At 45.8% G+C, this 17,000-nt stretch overlaps 1 protein-coding gene across 1 annotated transcript; it reads left to right on the top strand.

Annotated features, from left to right (window-relative positions):
* Nucleotides 1–3,902: 3,902 nt before the first annotated feature.
* LOC142917118 (uncharacterized) lies at nucleotides 3,903–13,170 on the top strand. Its single transcript, XM_076061811.1, has 3 exons — nucleotides 3,903–3,906; nucleotides 9,769–10,075; nucleotides 10,496–13,170. Exons 1-3 carry the CDS (start codon nucleotides 3,903–3,905, stop codon nucleotides 11,676–11,678), a joined length of 1,494 nt encoding a protein of 497 aa, XP_075917926.1. The 3' UTR covers nucleotides 11,679–13,170.
* Nucleotides 13,171–17,000: the final 3,830 nt, after the last annotated feature.

The following is a 17,000-nucleotide window of genomic DNA, read 5'->3' as shown; positions in this document are numbered from 1 at the left end:
CGATAGGCAAAGTTCCCTTTCGTCTTCGTCCCTCCAACTCTCACGGCGTCCGCGAGACGCCGTGAGCACGGCCGCGAGGTACGTGATGGGGCGTGCGAGCATTTGCGGACTTGGGTAGCGGTAGGCCTACGGTCGGCTCGTAGAATATTCCCTCCGGGCGGTGCGGGGTTTGCGCCATGAATAAAAGTTAGCAGAGAGCATCGGTGTGGTGCGCGTGTGATTCCCGTGCGGAGCGGCTCCGTGGGCGGATGCGCGGCGAGAGCGAGGGCGGAGCCGCGGCCAGAGCTCGCGCGTTGAGATCATCGCCCGTCGGCGTGGACGCGAGTGGGCCGCCGCGTGCTGCGTCAGCGTCAGCCGTAGTGGGCGCGCGGCGTGCACGGACGCGCGTTGAGATAATCGCCCGCAGGTGCGAGACCGTTCGGGCCCCGTGTTAACGACGGCTGCGGTGCGCGCGGATGCTCGTGGAGGTAATCGCTCGCCGGTGCAGGCGCTAGCGTGCCGCTGTCCGCTGCGCTAGCGATAGCCGCGGTGCGCGCCGGGGTGCGTGGGTTTACTCCGTGCGGCCGTGAGCCAGCAGCACGAGTCTGTCCCTCGGAGAGGGCGCTAGCGCGGGGGGTCCGATCGCTCGGTCGGCGGGGGCCCGGCGGGAGCCGACCGACGCGGTGGAGGAGGCGGCGGAAGGGGCGGACGTCGCGCCCCACCTGCCTAGCGAGGGCGGTGGGGTGGACGTCGGCCCCCACACCGCCATGGCCCTGTACACGTTAAAGTATTGAGCACAAACTCAAGGAGCAGGTAAAATGGTAATGTTGCTTGGATTTAATTTTAATATCATTGCAACTGTATAGTTTTGATATGTTTTATTGAAAAACATTCCCGTGCATTGGCATGTCCCTCTGTCTCAAACATTAATAATGTATCATCTGCAAATGTCCTTAAGCAATGTAAATGTTTGTTCAACATTGGTATGCAGCTTGAAGAATGACGGAGTCTTATAACTGAAGACACTTCGGATTTTCAATCAAAATTTACAAATAATCCACTCTACCACAGATATTTTGTACAAACCCAGTGAGATGGGAGTGCTGCTTTGATGCATTACGCTTGGATCCGATCTCATGGGTTCAATTCAGGCTAACCCCTAAGGGTACAATTTTATTTTTACAGTTTCAATCGGACCAAGTACCTGGGGAGGTTTATTCCAAGTCAACATGGCTTAAAATCTGCCATGCTGAAATAAAATAGCTGGACGTTATTGCTTCTGATGTGAGTGCAGGACTCGCTATCCATGCCAAGGTGCGGAGGCTGATTTGGGCGACCAAAGGAATTCCGAATGCATGTTACAATCACGTTAATTTCAGATGACTGGATTCATTGGTAGAGTGCTCCACCTTGGGTAGAGATTTCTGGCTGGAAAGTGATGTCGCTAAAACGTTTGTCTCGCAGTTTTAAAGGTTGCAATTTCAAGATACAGTTTGGGCATCAGAGCTCAATAAATTTAGTACTAGTGTGTGAGGTTAACAGGAGTGATCCTATGGAGAGACTGGGCTACGCCATATAAATGTGGAATTTATATCAGTTGACAGGTCAAACGTACTCTTTGTCCTTTTTGGTCACTTCATTATTATAGGCTAGTGGTGTTTGTGTGTTTTAATCACAGAGATGGGGGGGGGGGCATTGCACCTCGCTACACCCATCCACTGCTGACGGTAGAGGTTGTGTCTGTGTGTGTACACACAGACAGTGTAAACACACACAGTGTACACACACACACACATTGTACACACACACAGTGTAAACACACACAGTGTACACACACACAGATTGTACACACACAGAGTGTACACACACAGAGTGTACACACACACACAGTGTAAACACACACAGTGTACACAGACACAGTGTACACACACACAGTGTACACACAGTGTAAACACACAGAGTAAACACACACAGTGTAAACACAGTGTAAACACACACAGTGTACACACACAGAGTGTACACACACAGTGTACACAAACACGCATTGTGTACACACACACAGTGCACACACATATTGTGTACACACACATTATGTACACACATTGTGTACACACACAGTGTACACACACACAGTGTACACACTGTGCACACACACAGTGTACACACACACAGTGTACACACACTGTGCACACACACACATTGTACACACACATACAGTGTACACACAGTGTACACACACAGTGTACACACACACATACAGTGTACACACAGTGTACACACACACATACAATGTACACACAGTGTACACACACACACAGTGTACACACACAGTGTACACACACACACAGTGTACACACACACAGTGTACACACACAGTGTATACACAATAATGTCCACGTTGTTGTTGTAGCTGAGCCCACGCACCCAAGGGAGGGAGCAATGAAAATTAATCTAAATCAACTTAAACTCCAATCCCGCTCTGTGACGTCCCCACTCAGCATTACTTCATCGGCGTGAAACGCCAGGGGGAGGTGTACCTCGCTAGTGACGTCATGTCACCAAGGTATTACACCGCGCTCTTGAGCGTGACGTCACCTCCGCTTGTGTCACTGCCGATTGCGTTCCAGTGCCAATCCTTATTTGGGCAAAGCTACGCCCAGTGACGGCAACTCATTAACATAATTTATTCGTTAAAGCCGACGAGTTCATTGCCCACGACACATGGGACGAGTCACATTAACATTTATTTTCTATTTAGTTACGGAGCTGCTCATTGTGGGAGGAGCGTGTATCGTTCCCCGGATGTGACGTCATGTCGCCCGCTGCCGCGTGACGTCACGAGGTAACAGGAAGCTATCGCTTCCTGCACTGAAATCCGAGGTGAGAAATTCTCATTGCGATTGTGGTTGTTGTGGTGGTTGTTGTTGTTTACCAAGGTAGAGCCTCTCTCTCGTAGGGATGTCAGTTGAGTAGCAGCGAGCATGGGAATCGATGTCCAGGTTGGAACTTTACAGCGCGGGGCCTAGCCACGCGGGGCCTTGCCTCCTGCCCTCGCCTGATTGCGTTTGCTTTAATTATCTCGCTTAAGTTTAATCTGTCTTCACCCGGCTCGCCACTTTGTAACTTTGTTTTATTGTAAATATTCACGCAGTTTTTATTTTCGTTCTTTTGTTACCAGGCCAAGCCCGCTTGAGCTGCTATACCGCTCTTGTTATCAGAAGCGACCTGCCCACAACAACACAAGGTGAGGCTTTGTCAACGTGTGTGAATATTTTGACTTAAAACTTTGGTGACTGCAGGAATTAATATTCTTGGTTCTTTCGGTAAAGTCACGTAGATAGAAAATAAACTAAAATAAGATAATAAATTAAAAGAAAAAGAAAAAAATTGAAAATGAAGCAAAAACCCCACGACGTTTCGATCTCAACACAAGTGGTCTTTATCTTATTGAATTTAATCTGTTATTTGTATTTTCTATCTACGTGACTTTACTGAAAGAACCAACAATACGTGCGTCAATGTATCGGTCAAAGACGCGAAGCGCGTGCCGCTGTTGACTCTGAATGTGTGGAGGGGAACACCTTCACCACGGGGAGAGAGAGACAGACACGGATAGCCTCGGCTGTGTTGATTGATCCTCGATTCATTACTTGGTGGAGTGAGGAAGAATTAATGCTGAGCAGATGAAGGTAGCCAGGCATGGTTCTGGTCACACCGCCACCTGTTTACTCATGGCAGTGTGTGACAGTGTCAAGTTTGTGTTTGCAGTAAAGTCGATTAACTCTGTTGAACACGAGGTTATATCAAAACAATAGTTTATTTCAGTTTTCCTCTGGAACTTTATATGAATGGAAACAGGAGGTGAACACAGCACACACATTCAGCTGAAGTCGGAACTGTACATCCCCATCATTCAAGGACATATGAGCCTGGACTCACACCTGAGTTGCGATTAAACATTAATTTATGCATTTCTGCACAACACAAATAGTATTGTTTTCAACACCCTTTGCTATGTCAGCTGAATTTAGCTTTCATAAATATTCATTTTGTAGTCAGACAGCCAAATTTGTGTGCTTAGAGTTTTGAGTTAACATTAATCTTGAAGATATGAAGGCTTCCAGGCATATTAATGACATTTTCCCTCTCATTGTGTGCCATAACAGCCCGTGGAGAGAAGCCCTTCAGGTGCAGTGTGTAAGGCGTTTGCACGTTCATCAAATCTGATAATTTTGGGAAACTTTTTCACTACATCATGAATATATTAATAAGTATAGACGTGTAAGTCACGTGTGCATTCCTCTGTGCCTGACGTGTAGATGGTGTGGATATTCTTTTTTTCTGTCTGCAGCTGACGCTTCCTCTGCAGAATTGGTCTGATGGAGCAAAGGCACTCAGCGCAGCTCGGTACGACAAGTCAACAATGCGACCAGCGTGCATACAGCACGGACCGGACTGGAAATCTGACACGGCACCAGAGAAGTCACACAGGAGAGAAACCCTTCAAATGTACTGTGTGTAACAAGGCATTTGCATGGCCATCAGTTTTTCAGAACCAACAGAGAACACACACGGGAGAGAAACCCTTCAGGTGCACGATGTGCGGGATGGCGTTTGCACAGTCATGTAATCTTGTAACACACCAGAGAACACACACGGGAGAGAAACCCTTCAAGTGCACTGTGTGTGGGAAGGCGTTTGCACAGTCATCTGCTCTTAAAACACACCAGAGAACACACACGGGAGAGAAACCCTTCAAGTGCAGTGTTTGTGGGAATACATTTTCAGGTTCATTTGCTCATAAAACACACCAGAGAACACACACGGGAGAGAAACCCTTCAAGTGCAGTGTTTGTGGGATGGCATTTTCATGGTCATCTGCCCTTAAAAAACACCAGAGAACACACACGGGAGAGAAACCCTTCAGGTGCACTGTGTGCGGGATCGCGTTTGCACAGTCACCACATCTTCAAGTACACCAGAGAACACACACGGGAGAGAAACCCTTCAAGTGCAGTGTGTGCATGAAGGCATTTGCACAGTCATCTGCTCTTGTAACACACCAGAGAACACACACGGGAGAGAAACCCTTCAAGTGCAGTGTTTGTGGGAAGGCATTTTCACGGTCATCTGCTCTTAAAAAACACCAGAGAACACACACGGGAGAGAAACCTTTCAGGTGCACTCTGTGCGGGAAGGCGTTTGCACATTCATCAAATCTTCAAGTACACCAGAGAACACACACGGGAGAGAAACCCTTCAAGTGTACTCTGTGCGGGAAGCCGTTTGCAGATTCATCAAATCTTCAAGTACACCAGAGAACACACACGGGAGAGAAACCCTTCAGGTGCACTCTGTGCAGGAAGGCGTTTGCACAGAAACTACATCTTCAAGTGCACCAGAAAACACAAAAGCATCAGAAGATCCACAAGGAGTGGAGTCTGAAATCAGCTTGTGAAAGTCAAAGTGCCGCAATGAGCCTATCCCTCATGAAACAAGAACCGGACGAAAATCCCAGCTTGGGCACTTTTAAAGGTATCAAGGTGAAATATGAAGAGATGATGGTGAAATGTGAAGAAGTGATGAGCGATGAAGTGAAGGTAAAATGTGAAGATTCAACTCCAAAATGGGACCTTCACATCGTGAAGCAGGAGGAGAATTCTGACTGTGAGGCAGAGTGAGGCAACTCCCAGCAGTTTGTGGAAGTGGAGGTGTGGGTGGACTTGCTCCTAGACAATACAAAGTCAAGTGGAGACCCGGTAGATGTGTAAGCCAGAGACGATGTCGCTACAATAGATGCACCTTTGTCACAGGCCCTTAATGACAAGAATGTGAAGTTGCACACTTTGTGGGCCCATGGGTTGGGTAGATCTCTAACCAGGAGCAAGAGCCAATAAGCTCCCAAGCATTCACTATGTTATAATAATTGCTTTTACATGGTGCTTGCTTAATCGCCTCAGCAACTCGGAGTTTTGTGTCGTACCTCGTCTGAAACACTCGAAGAGCATCCCCAAGTAGCAGCTGCCCCTGTGTGGCACAAGGTGGTGGCCCTGCACCGGCCTGCATGTGGACAAGAGCCTGTCAGTAGGGGGCGATGATTGATGTGTCATCTCAGTTGTGTAGTTTGTAGGTAATGTTTAGAATTTGCTACATTTTCACTCAGACGCCAGCATGCAATGGCCTCGTTTTGAATGACACAATAGTATGTTTTACATACACTGTGAAGCAGACTTTGCAACTTTTTTGTAAAAGCTTCTTGTTAATACGATATAACGTGATGCAGGATATTTCACTGCAGTAATCCAATTGTGTTAATATGCCTGTCAATAATTTAGAATGAATACTTGTCTGGTTTTGTGCATACTTGTAACATTTCATCTATAAGGGTCAAACATTGAATAAGTGATGTTAGGACAAAGTGTGTGTTTGAAAGTAACCTGTACAGAGAACTCAGGTGAGACCCGTTCTTCTTGTGATACAGGCCAAAGGGTACTTTTGTGTTTCACGAAGCGTCTGCCTCTGGAGCAACTCATTGTCTTTGAAATAGGTAGCACGCTCGGATCATTCATCAGTTACAAGGCATACCACTTGAAAGTTACACGTATGGGAGGAGGTACATTCTCTTCAACACGAATTGTAGTTTTGTCTTACGTGTTGACGTAGATTTTGTCTAACTAGGACTAGAAATGCTCCTTGCTGATTCACGTCTGGATGTTCGTTACCTATCGGTTGAAGCAAACCGCACTGTTGTTGTTGAGACGCTGTGCACCAATAAGGGTCCAACACATTGACGGCCTTCAGGCCAGGAAAGTCACAGCATTTGCACACGAAGGACGCATTCACGCAAGCACCCCATGCTCCGTTTTGAAGTTTTAAAATGAAACATCTTTGAATTGTGTTGTGTTTTGAATTAGATGATTTTATTTCTTCATTAAAAGCTTGTATCAATTTACATCTGGAAGACTTCATTGAAAAGGACATTTCGTGTGAATTTTCTCTCGTCATTAAGTAGATGGCCTTGCCGGGGGTTCGGTTCAATGTGGACACAAACAGTGTACACACACACAGTGTACACACACAGTGTACACACAATGTACACACACAGTGTATATACACACAGTGTATACACAGTGTACACACACAGTGTATACACAGTGTACACATAGTGTACACACACACAATGTACACACACAGTGTACACACACACAGTGTACACACACAGTGTACACACTGTACATACAGTATATGCACAGTGTACACACACAGGGTACACACACAGGGTACACACACAGTGTACACACACAGTGTATATATAATTTCCACGTTGTTGCTGAGCCCACACACTCAAGGGAGGGAGTAATGGAAAATTAATCTAAATCAACAAACTCCAACTCTGTGACGTCACCACTCTGTATCACCTCATCGGCGTGAAACGCCAGGGGCAGGTGTACCTCGCTAGTGACGTCATGTGACCAAGGTATTCACCCCACCCCCGTCCACCGCGCTCTTGAGCTTGACGTCACCTCCGCCTGGGTCACTGCCGATATCGTTCCAGTGGCAATCCTTATTTGGGCAAAGCTACGCCCAGTGACTGGCGGCTCATTAACATAATGTGTCCGTTAAAGCCGTCGCGAGTTTATTGCGACGGGTTCAGCTCTCAAGCCCCCATCCCTCGACATATGGGCCGTAGTCATTAACATAATTTATTCAGTTAAAGAGTCGCTCGTGGGAGGGAAGTGACGTCATACTACTTCCTGCTGTCGCGAGGCAACAGGAAGCTGCCGTGTGCGCGCTTGCACTGAAATCCGAGGTGAGAAATTCTCATCGTTGTGGTGGTGGTGGTCGTTGTGGTGGTGGTGGTTGTTGTTGTTGTTTACCAAGGTAGAGCCTCTCTCTCGTAGGGATGTCAGTTGAGTAGCAGCGAGCATGGGAATCGATGTCCAGGTTGGAACTTTACAACGCGGGGCCTAGCCACGCGTGGCCTTGCCTCCTGCCCTCGCCTGATTGCGTTAACTTTAATTATCTCGCTTAAGTTTAATTTGTCTTCACCCGGCTCGCCACTTTGTAACTTTGTTTTATTGTCAATATTCACGCAGTTTTTATTTTCTTTTGTTACCAGACCAAGCCCGCTTGAGCTGCTATACCGCTCTTGTTATCAGAAGCGACCTGCCCACAACAACACAAGGTGAGGCTTTGTCAACGTGTGTGAATGTTTTGACTTAAAACTTTGGTGACTGCAGGAATTAATATTCTTGGTTCTTTCGGTAAAGTCACGTAGATAGAAAATAAAATTAAAATAACAGATAATTTTTTTTTTTTACAATGAAGCAAAACACCCCACGACGTTTCTATGGCAACATTAATGTTGAAGATGCGAGGGCTTACAGGAATATTTATGACATTTGCCCTTTCATTGCGTGCCATGACAGTGCTGTTTGCACAGTCACACAGAGTCACTGTAAGATGTTTTTCTTGGTCGTGTTTTAGTTTGTTTTGCTTGTTGTGGTTGCACCCGATTCAAGAGCCAAATGGCTCACGGGACTATAACCAAAATAAATCAAACTGAAAATCAAAAAACTGAAACCGCGTGATGAATTTGGGAAAGTTTTTCACTGCATCTCCAAATACATATAAAAGGCAAAGTTGTGATTGTGTGTGTTGTCTGTTCAAAATGTTTAGCGTACTTCCCGACATGCAACAAACTGGAAATTTGCCATGTGGGTACTTTCCAGACTGTACACCGTGCAAACATTATACAAATACACTTTTGTGTTTTTGTTGGGGGGGGGAGCTCAATAATGTATAGATTTTTTGCACGGCAAGTGACCTGTGATGTCAAATCTGTCACGTGACCCTCGCATGTGGAAGCGTCACGCATTGTAGTGTAGCGGTTAGTGTTGTCTGTGTGTGTGTCTGTGTGTGTCTGTGTGTGTGTCTGTGTGTGTGCGTCTCTGTGTGTGGAAGCGTCGCGCATTGTAGTGTAGCGGTTAGCGTTGTCTGTGTGTGTGTCTGTGTGTGTCTGTGTGTGTGTGTCTGTGTCTCTGTGTGTGTGTATCTGTGTGTGTGTCCGTGTGTATCTGTGTGTGTGGAAGCGTCACACATTGTAGTGTAGCGGTTAGCGCTATGCTGCGCTACAAACCCGGCGACCCGAGTTCGATTCCCGCTCACGGCCACCACCGGCGACGATTATTTGAACCGATTCTGGGCCTCCCTTAGGTCGACTCAGCCTCAAACGAGTAACTGCTGTGGTGTGAACATCGCCACTGGGGAGACAAAGGTGGCCGAACGTGGTGAATCCAAGTCCCGGGCGAAGCCGGGTAGTACAGCTAGTCGTGAATATATGAATCAATATAGACGTGTAAGTCACGTGTGACTGTATATATTCATTCCTCCATGGCTCGATACTGACGTGTAGATGGTGTGGATATTCTTATTTTCTGTCTGCAGCTGACGCTGGTCTGATGGAGCAAAGGCACTCAGCACAGCAGCTTGGTACGACAAGTCAACAATGCGACCAGCGTGCATACAGCACGGATCGGACTGGAAATTTGACACAGCACCAGAGAACTCACACAGGAGAGAAACCCTTCAAGTGCACTGTGTGTGACAAGGCATTTGCATGGCCATCAGTTCTTGAGACCCACCAGAGAACACACACGGGAGAGAAACCCTTCAAGTGCACTGTGTGTGGGAAGGCATTTTCACAGTCATCTGCTCTTAAAACAAACCAGAGAACACACACGGGAGAGAAACCCTTCAGGTGCAGTGTGTGTGGGAAGACATTTTCAGATTCATCTACTCTTAAAACACACCAGAGAACACACACAGGAGAGAAACCCTTCAGGTGCAGTGTGTGTGGGAAGACATTTTCATGGTCATCCGCTCTTAAAACACACCAGAGAATACACACGGGAGAGAAACCCTTCAAGTGCAGTGTGTGTGGGAAGGCATTTTCAGATTCATCTCATCTTCAAAGACACGAGAGAACACACACGGGAGAGAAACCCTTCAAGTGCAGTGTGTGTGGGAAGACATTTTCAGATTCATTTGCTCTTAAAACACACCAGAGAACACACACGGGAGAGAAACCCTTCAAGTGCAGTGTGTGTGGGACGGCATTTTCAGATTCATTTGCTCTTAAAACACACCAGAGAACACACACGGGAGAGAAACCCTTCAAGTGCAGTGTGTGTGGGACGGCATTTTCATGGTCATCAGCTCTTAAAACACACCAGAGAACACACATGGGAGAGAAACCCTTCAAGTGCACTGTGTGTGGGAAGACATTTTCATATTCATCTACTCTTAAAAAACACCAGAGAACACACACGGGAGAGAAACCCTTCAAGTGCAGTGTGTGTGGGAAGACATTTTCAGATTCATCTGCTCTTAAAACACACCAGAGAACACACACAGGAGAGAAACCTTTAAGGTGCAGTGTGTGTGGGAAGACATTTTCACATTCATCTACTCTTAAAAAACACCAGAGAAGACACACGGGAGAGAAACCCTTCAGGTGCAGTGTGTGTGGGAAGGCATTTTCAGATTCATCTACTCTTAAAACACACCAGAGAACACACACGGGAGAGAAACCCTTCAAGTGCAGTGTGTGTGGGAAGGCATTTTCACGGTCATCTGCTCTTAAAACACACCAGAGAACACACACGGGAGAGAAACCTTTCAGGTGCACTCTGTGTGGGAAGGCATTTTCAGATTCATCTCATCTTCAAAGACACCAGAGAACACACACGGGAGAGAAACCCTTCAAGTGCTGTGTGTGTGGGAAGACATTTTCAGATTCATTTGCTCTTAAAACACACCAGAGAACACACACGGGAGAGAAACCCTTCAAGTGCAGTGTGTGTGGGACGGAATTTTCATGGTCATCAACTCTTAAAACACACCAGAGAACACACACGGGAGAGAAACCCTTCAAGTGCACTGTGTGTGGGAAGACATTTTCACATTCATCTACTCTTAAAAAACACCAGAGAAGACACACGGGAGAGAAACCCTTCAGGTGCAGTGTGTGTGGGAAGGCATTTTCAGATTCATCTACTCTTAAAACACACCAGAGAACACACACGGGAGAGAAACCCTTCAAGTGCAGTGTGTGTGGGAAGGCATTTTCACGGTCATCTGCTCTTAAAACACACCAGAGAACACACACAGGAGAGAAACCTTTAAGGTGCAGTGTGTGTGGGAAGACATTTTCAGATTCATCTACTCTTACAATACACCAGAGAACACACACTGGAGAGAAACCCTTCAAGTGCAGTGTGTGTGTGAAGGCATTTTCACGGTCATCTGCTCTTGAAAAACACCAGAGAACACATATGGGAGAGAAACCCTTCAAGTGCAGTGTGTGCGGGAATGCATTTGCACATTCATTAAATCTTCAAGTACACCAGAGAACACAGAAGCATCAGAATATCCACAAGGAGTGGAGTCTGAAATCAGCTTGTGAAAGTCAAAGTGCCGCAATGAGCCCATCCCTCATGAAACAAGAACCGGACGAAAATCCCTGCTTGGACACTTTTAAAGGTATCGAGGTGAAATATGAAGAGGTGATGGTGAAATGTGAAGAGGTGATGGTGAAGAGCGAAGAAGTGAAAGTGAAATGTGAAGAAGATTCAACTCTAAAATGGGACCTTCACATCGTAAAGCAGGAGGAGAATTCTGACTCTGAGTCAGAGTGAGGCAACTCCCAGCAGTTCGTGGAAGTGGAGGTGTGGGTGGACTTACTCCAAGACAATACAAAGTCAAGTGGAGACCCGGTAGATGTGTAAGCTTGAGATGATGTCGCTCCAATAGATGCACCTTTGTCACAGGCCTTTAATGACAAGAATGTGAAGTTGGACACTCAGTTCCTAGTTCAACTTGCAGAGTAAGGGCGGCCAGGCTTTGTGGGCCCGTGGGTTGGGTAGATTTGTAACCAGGAGCGAGAGACAATAAGCTCCCAAGCATTCACTATGTTATTATAATTGCATTTACACGGTGCTTGCTTAATCGCATCAGCAACACGGAGTTTTGTGTCGTACCTCGTCTGAAACACTCAAAGAGCATCCCGAAGTAGCAGCTGCCCCTGTGTGGCACAAGGTGTGGCCCTGCACCGGCCTGCATGTGGACAAGAGCCTGTCAGTAGGGGGCGATGATTGATGCGTCATCTCAGTTGTGCTGTTTGTAGGCAATCTTGATTCGAAACTTTCGTGACTGCAGGAATCCACACACTTGAGTTATTTCGGTAAAGTCACCACGTGGGTAGCAACATAACAGACCACGGCGTTTAGATCACAACACAAGGAATCGTCATCAGGTGGGACAACCACAGCAAGAGAAACTGCTGAAGAAGTAGGCGCGTACTCCAGCAGTTTCTTCTTATTGCTGCTGTGCTTGTCCCACCTGATGACGATTGCTTGTGTTGCCATCGAAACGCCGTGATTTATTATTTGTAGCGTAATGTTTAGAGTTTGCTACATTTTGACCCAGATGCCAGCATGCAACGGCCTACTCGTTTTGAATGACGCAACAATAGTACGTTGTACATTCACTGTTAAGCAGACGGTGCGTATTTGTAAAATAACTTCTTGTTAATACGATGTAACGTGATGCAGTCAATTTCGCTGCAGTAATTCAATGTTGCTAATATGTCCGTCAATGATTTAGAATGAATACTTGTCTGATTGTGCGCGTACATGTAATATTTTGTCTGAGGGTCACACATTGAATAAGTGATGTTAGGACAAAGTGTGTGTGTGTTTTGGAAGTAACCTGTACAGAGAACTCTTGTGTTTCACGAAGCGTCTGCCTCTGGAGCAACTCATCGTCTTTGAAATAGGGAGCACGCTCGGATCATTCATCAGTTACAAGGCATACCACTCGAAAGTTACACGTATAGGAGGAGGTACATTCTCTACAACACGAATTGTAGTTTTGTCTTACGTGTTGACGTAGATTTTGTCTAACTAGGACTAGAAATGCTCCTTGCTGATTCACGTCTGGATGTTCGTTACCTATCGGTTGAAGCAAACCCCACTGCTGTTGTTGAGACGCTGTGCACCAATAATGGTCCAACACATTGACGGCCTTCAGGCCAGGAAAGTCACAACATTTCCGGCACACGAAGGACGCATTCACGCAAGTACCCCATGCTCCGTTTTGAAGTTTTAAAATGAAACATCTTTGACTTGTGTTGTGTTTTGAATTAGATGATTTTATTTCTTCATTAAAAGCTTGTATCAATTTACATCTGGAAGACTTCATTGAAAAGGACATTTCGTGTGAATTTTCTCTCGTCATTAAGTAGATGGCCTTGCCGGGGGTTCGGACACAAACAGTGTACACACAGTGTACACACACACAGTGTACACACACAATGTACACACAGTGTACACATGCACACAGTGTACACACACACAGTGTATACACACATACCGTACACACACACACAGTGTACACGCACACTGTACACGCACACAGTGTACACGCACACAGTGTACACGCACACAGTATATACACTGTACACATACACAGGGTATACACTGTACACACAGTGTACACACATACAGTGTACACACACAGTGTATATACACACACAGTGACACACACAGTGACACATAGTGTACACACAGAGTGTACACACACACACAGTGACACAACAACAACCGCCATTCGCCACTAAGTGGCGGTGACGTCACCACGACGCTTGTGCCAGGCACAGTGACACACAGTGTACACACACACACACTGTGTACACACACTGTACACACACACAGTGCACACTGTGTGTACGTGTACACACAGTGTACATGTACACACAGTGTACACGTACACAGTGTACACGTACACAGTGTACGCACACAGTTTACATACACATAGTGTGTACACAATAGTTTCAGTTGATATATATTGGTATACCCCTGTGAGCCATTCGGCTCTTGAATCAAGTGCAACCACAACAAACACAAACAAGAACAAGAAACACATCTTAAAGTTACTACTTTGTGTGACTCTGCAAACAGAAAATCCATGAAAAAAACAGCAAAATGTTCTTGAAAAAAGCACCGTACACCAACGCTGTGTGCTAAAAATCCCAGTGGGATGCAATGTCCACGTTGTTGTTGCTGAGTTCAAGGGAGGGAGCAATGGAAAATGAATCTAAACCAACTTAAACTCCAATCCCGCTCTGTGACGTCACTACTCAGCATCACCTCATCGGCGTGAAACGCCAGGGTGAGGTGTACCTCGCCAGTGACGTCATGTCACCAAGGTATTCACCCCACCCCGTCTACCGCGCCCTTGAGCGTGACGTCACCTCTGCCTGGGTCAACTTGCGTTATCTGTTCAAGTACAATCCTTATTTGGGCAAAGCTACGCCCGGTGACTGGCGGCTCATTAACATAATGTGTTCGTGTCGACCGTCGCGAGTTTATTGCGACGTATGGGCCGGACTCATTAACATAATTTATTTAAATTAAGACCCGCTCGTTGCGGGAGGGGAGTGTTCTTGTACCATGCAAGTGACGTCACTCCTGCTGCTGCGTGACGTCACGAGGTAACAGAAATCTGCCGCTCCGCGCGTGAACTGAAATCCGAGGTGAGAAATTCTCATCGCGGTTGTGGTGGTGGTTGTGGTGGTGGTGGTTGTGGTGGTGGTGGTTGTTGTTGTTTACCAAGGTAGAGCCTCTCTCTCTCAGGGATGTCAGTTGAGTAGCAGCGAGCATGGGAATCGATGTCCAGGTTGGAACTTTACAACGCGGGGCCTAGCCACGCGGGGCCTTGCCTCCTGCCCTCGCCTGATCGTGTTTGCTTCAATTATCTCGCTTAGTTGAGCAATCTTTGTAAGAAAGTAATCTACCAGGCTATGCGTTTATTGTGTGTTGACCGACTCTCTGTGTTGCATTGCATTACATTTCCAAGTTTTACTCAGTTTGTTTGATTAAGTGTGCTTTTGATTTAAAGCTTTCGTGACTGCAGGGATTAATATTATTGGTTCTTTTGGTAAAGTCACCACCACGTAGAAGGGAAACAATAAAATAATAAAAATATAAAACAATAAAATTATCACGACGTTTCGACTGCAACACAAGAAGCAATCATCATCAGGTGTGAAAACCATCAGCAAGAAAATGTTCATGTGTTGCTGTGGTTTTCACACCTGATGATGATTGCTCGTCTTGCAGTCGAAACGTCGTGAGAATTTTATTGTTTTATATTTTTATTATTTTATTGTTTCCCTTCTACGTGGTGACTTTACCGAAAGAACCAAGATTATAAGTGAGCTTTCTCTCTCTCTGCGTGTGCTCGTGTTATTATTATTTCCTGCAGTCACCAAAGTTCCAAATCTCTCATTGACACAAGGCCGTAATGATAATATGTTATAATAGTTATAATATATATTGGTGGGGGACATATCCCCCCCCAATAATCAAATATGCTCAAAATATATTGCTATAAAAATATTATTTCATATAATAATTGCTATGCTATGTTAATAAAAACAATATGCTAAACCTTGGCCACAAAATGTGGACTTGTCTTCATGTAACAATGCGTAGATTTGTGTTTGTATGATTGCGTTGTACTTTATGAATCCCTAATCTCTGCCATTACATACTATGAAACAAGAAAAGTTAAAAAATAAACAACAGAGCAATGTAATACAATACAATATTATACAATATTGTTAGTGAAATTTTTCAATATTTTAGAAATTAGTTTTCAAATTTAGATTTTCTTTCTGGGGGGGGGAGACCCCAGAGCCCCTGGTAGATTTGTTCCCCCCCCAATGTTGACTCCATGGCTACGGCCTTGCATTGACTCGCGAATTTCTCTACACCCCCTCCCCTCTCTCTGCCCCCCTCTCTCTCTCTATTTAAGGCCTCGACACAGAGACGTTGTTTCTCTGTGTGCCTACAGTGAGGGAAAACAGTATTTGTTCCCCTGCTGATTTTGTACGTTTGCCCACTGACAAGGAAATGATCAGTCTATAATTTTAATGGTAGGTTTATTTAAACAGTGAGAGACAGAATAACAACAATAAAATCCAGATAAACGCATGTCAAAAATGTTATAAATTGATTCGCATTTTAATGAGGGAAAGTATTTGACCCCCTCTCAATCGGAAAGATTTCTGGCTCCCAGGTGTCTTTTATACAGGTAACGAGCTGAGATTAGGAGCACACTCTTAAAGGGAGTGCCCCTTATCTCAGCTCGTTACCTGTATAAAAGACACCTGTCCATAGAAGCAATCAATCAATCAAATCCCAAACTCTCCACCATGGCCAAGACCAAAGAGCTCTCCAAGGATGTCAGGGACAAGATTGGAATGGGCTACAAGATCATTGCCAAGCAGCTTGGTGAGAAGGTGACAACAGTTGGTGCGATTATTCGCAAATGGAAGAAACGCAAAAAAACTGTCAATCTCCTTCGGCCTGGGGCTCCATGCAAGATCTCACCTCGTGGAGTTGCAATGGTCATGAGAACGGTGAGGAATCAGCCCAGAACTACACGGGAGGATCTTGTCAATGATCTCAAGGCAGCTGGGACCATAGTCACCAAGAAAACAATTGATAACACACTTCACCGTGAAGGACTGAAATCCTGCAGCGCCTGCAAGGTTTCCTTGCTCAAGAAAGCACATATACATGCCCGTCTGAAGTTTGCCAATGAACATCTGAATGATTCAGAGGACAACTGGGTGAAAGTGTTTTGGTCGGATTAGACCAAAATGGAGCTCTTTTGCATCAACTCAACTCGCCGTGTTTGGAAGAGGAGGAATGCTGCCTATGACCCCAAGAACACCATCCCCACCGTCAAACATGGAGGTGGAAACATGCTTTGGGGTGTTTTTCTACTAAGGGGACAGGACAACTTCACCGCATCAAAGGGACGATGGACGGGGCCATGTACCGTCAAATCTTGGGTGAGAACCTCCTTCCCTCAGCCAGGGCATTGAAAATGGATGGTGGATGGGTATTCCAGCATGACAATGACCCAAAACACACGGCCAAGGAAACAAA

Source organism: Petromyzon marinus, unplaced genomic scaffold (assembly GCF_048934315.1).
Source record: "Petromyzon marinus isolate PM22_M1 ecotype Great Lakes invasive population unplaced genomic scaffold, UKy_Petmar_22M1.pri1.0 PM_G_Scaffold_42, whole genome shotgun sequence".
NCBI classification, from domain to species: Eukaryota; Metazoa; Chordata; class Hyperoartia; order Petromyzontiformes; family Petromyzontidae; genus Petromyzon; species Petromyzon marinus.
Note: the sequence above shows the minus strand (reverse complement) of the source record. Positions and strands in the feature narration are given on the sequence as shown.

Bases quoted from the DNA above. Each gene is read 5' to 3' on its own strand.
- LOC142917118 (XM_076061811.1), top strand. The intron at 10,076-10,495 runs GTGCAGTGTGTG...GAAACCCTTCAG, and splicing joins ACGGGAGAGAAACCCTTCAA to GTGCAGTGTGTGTGGGAAGG.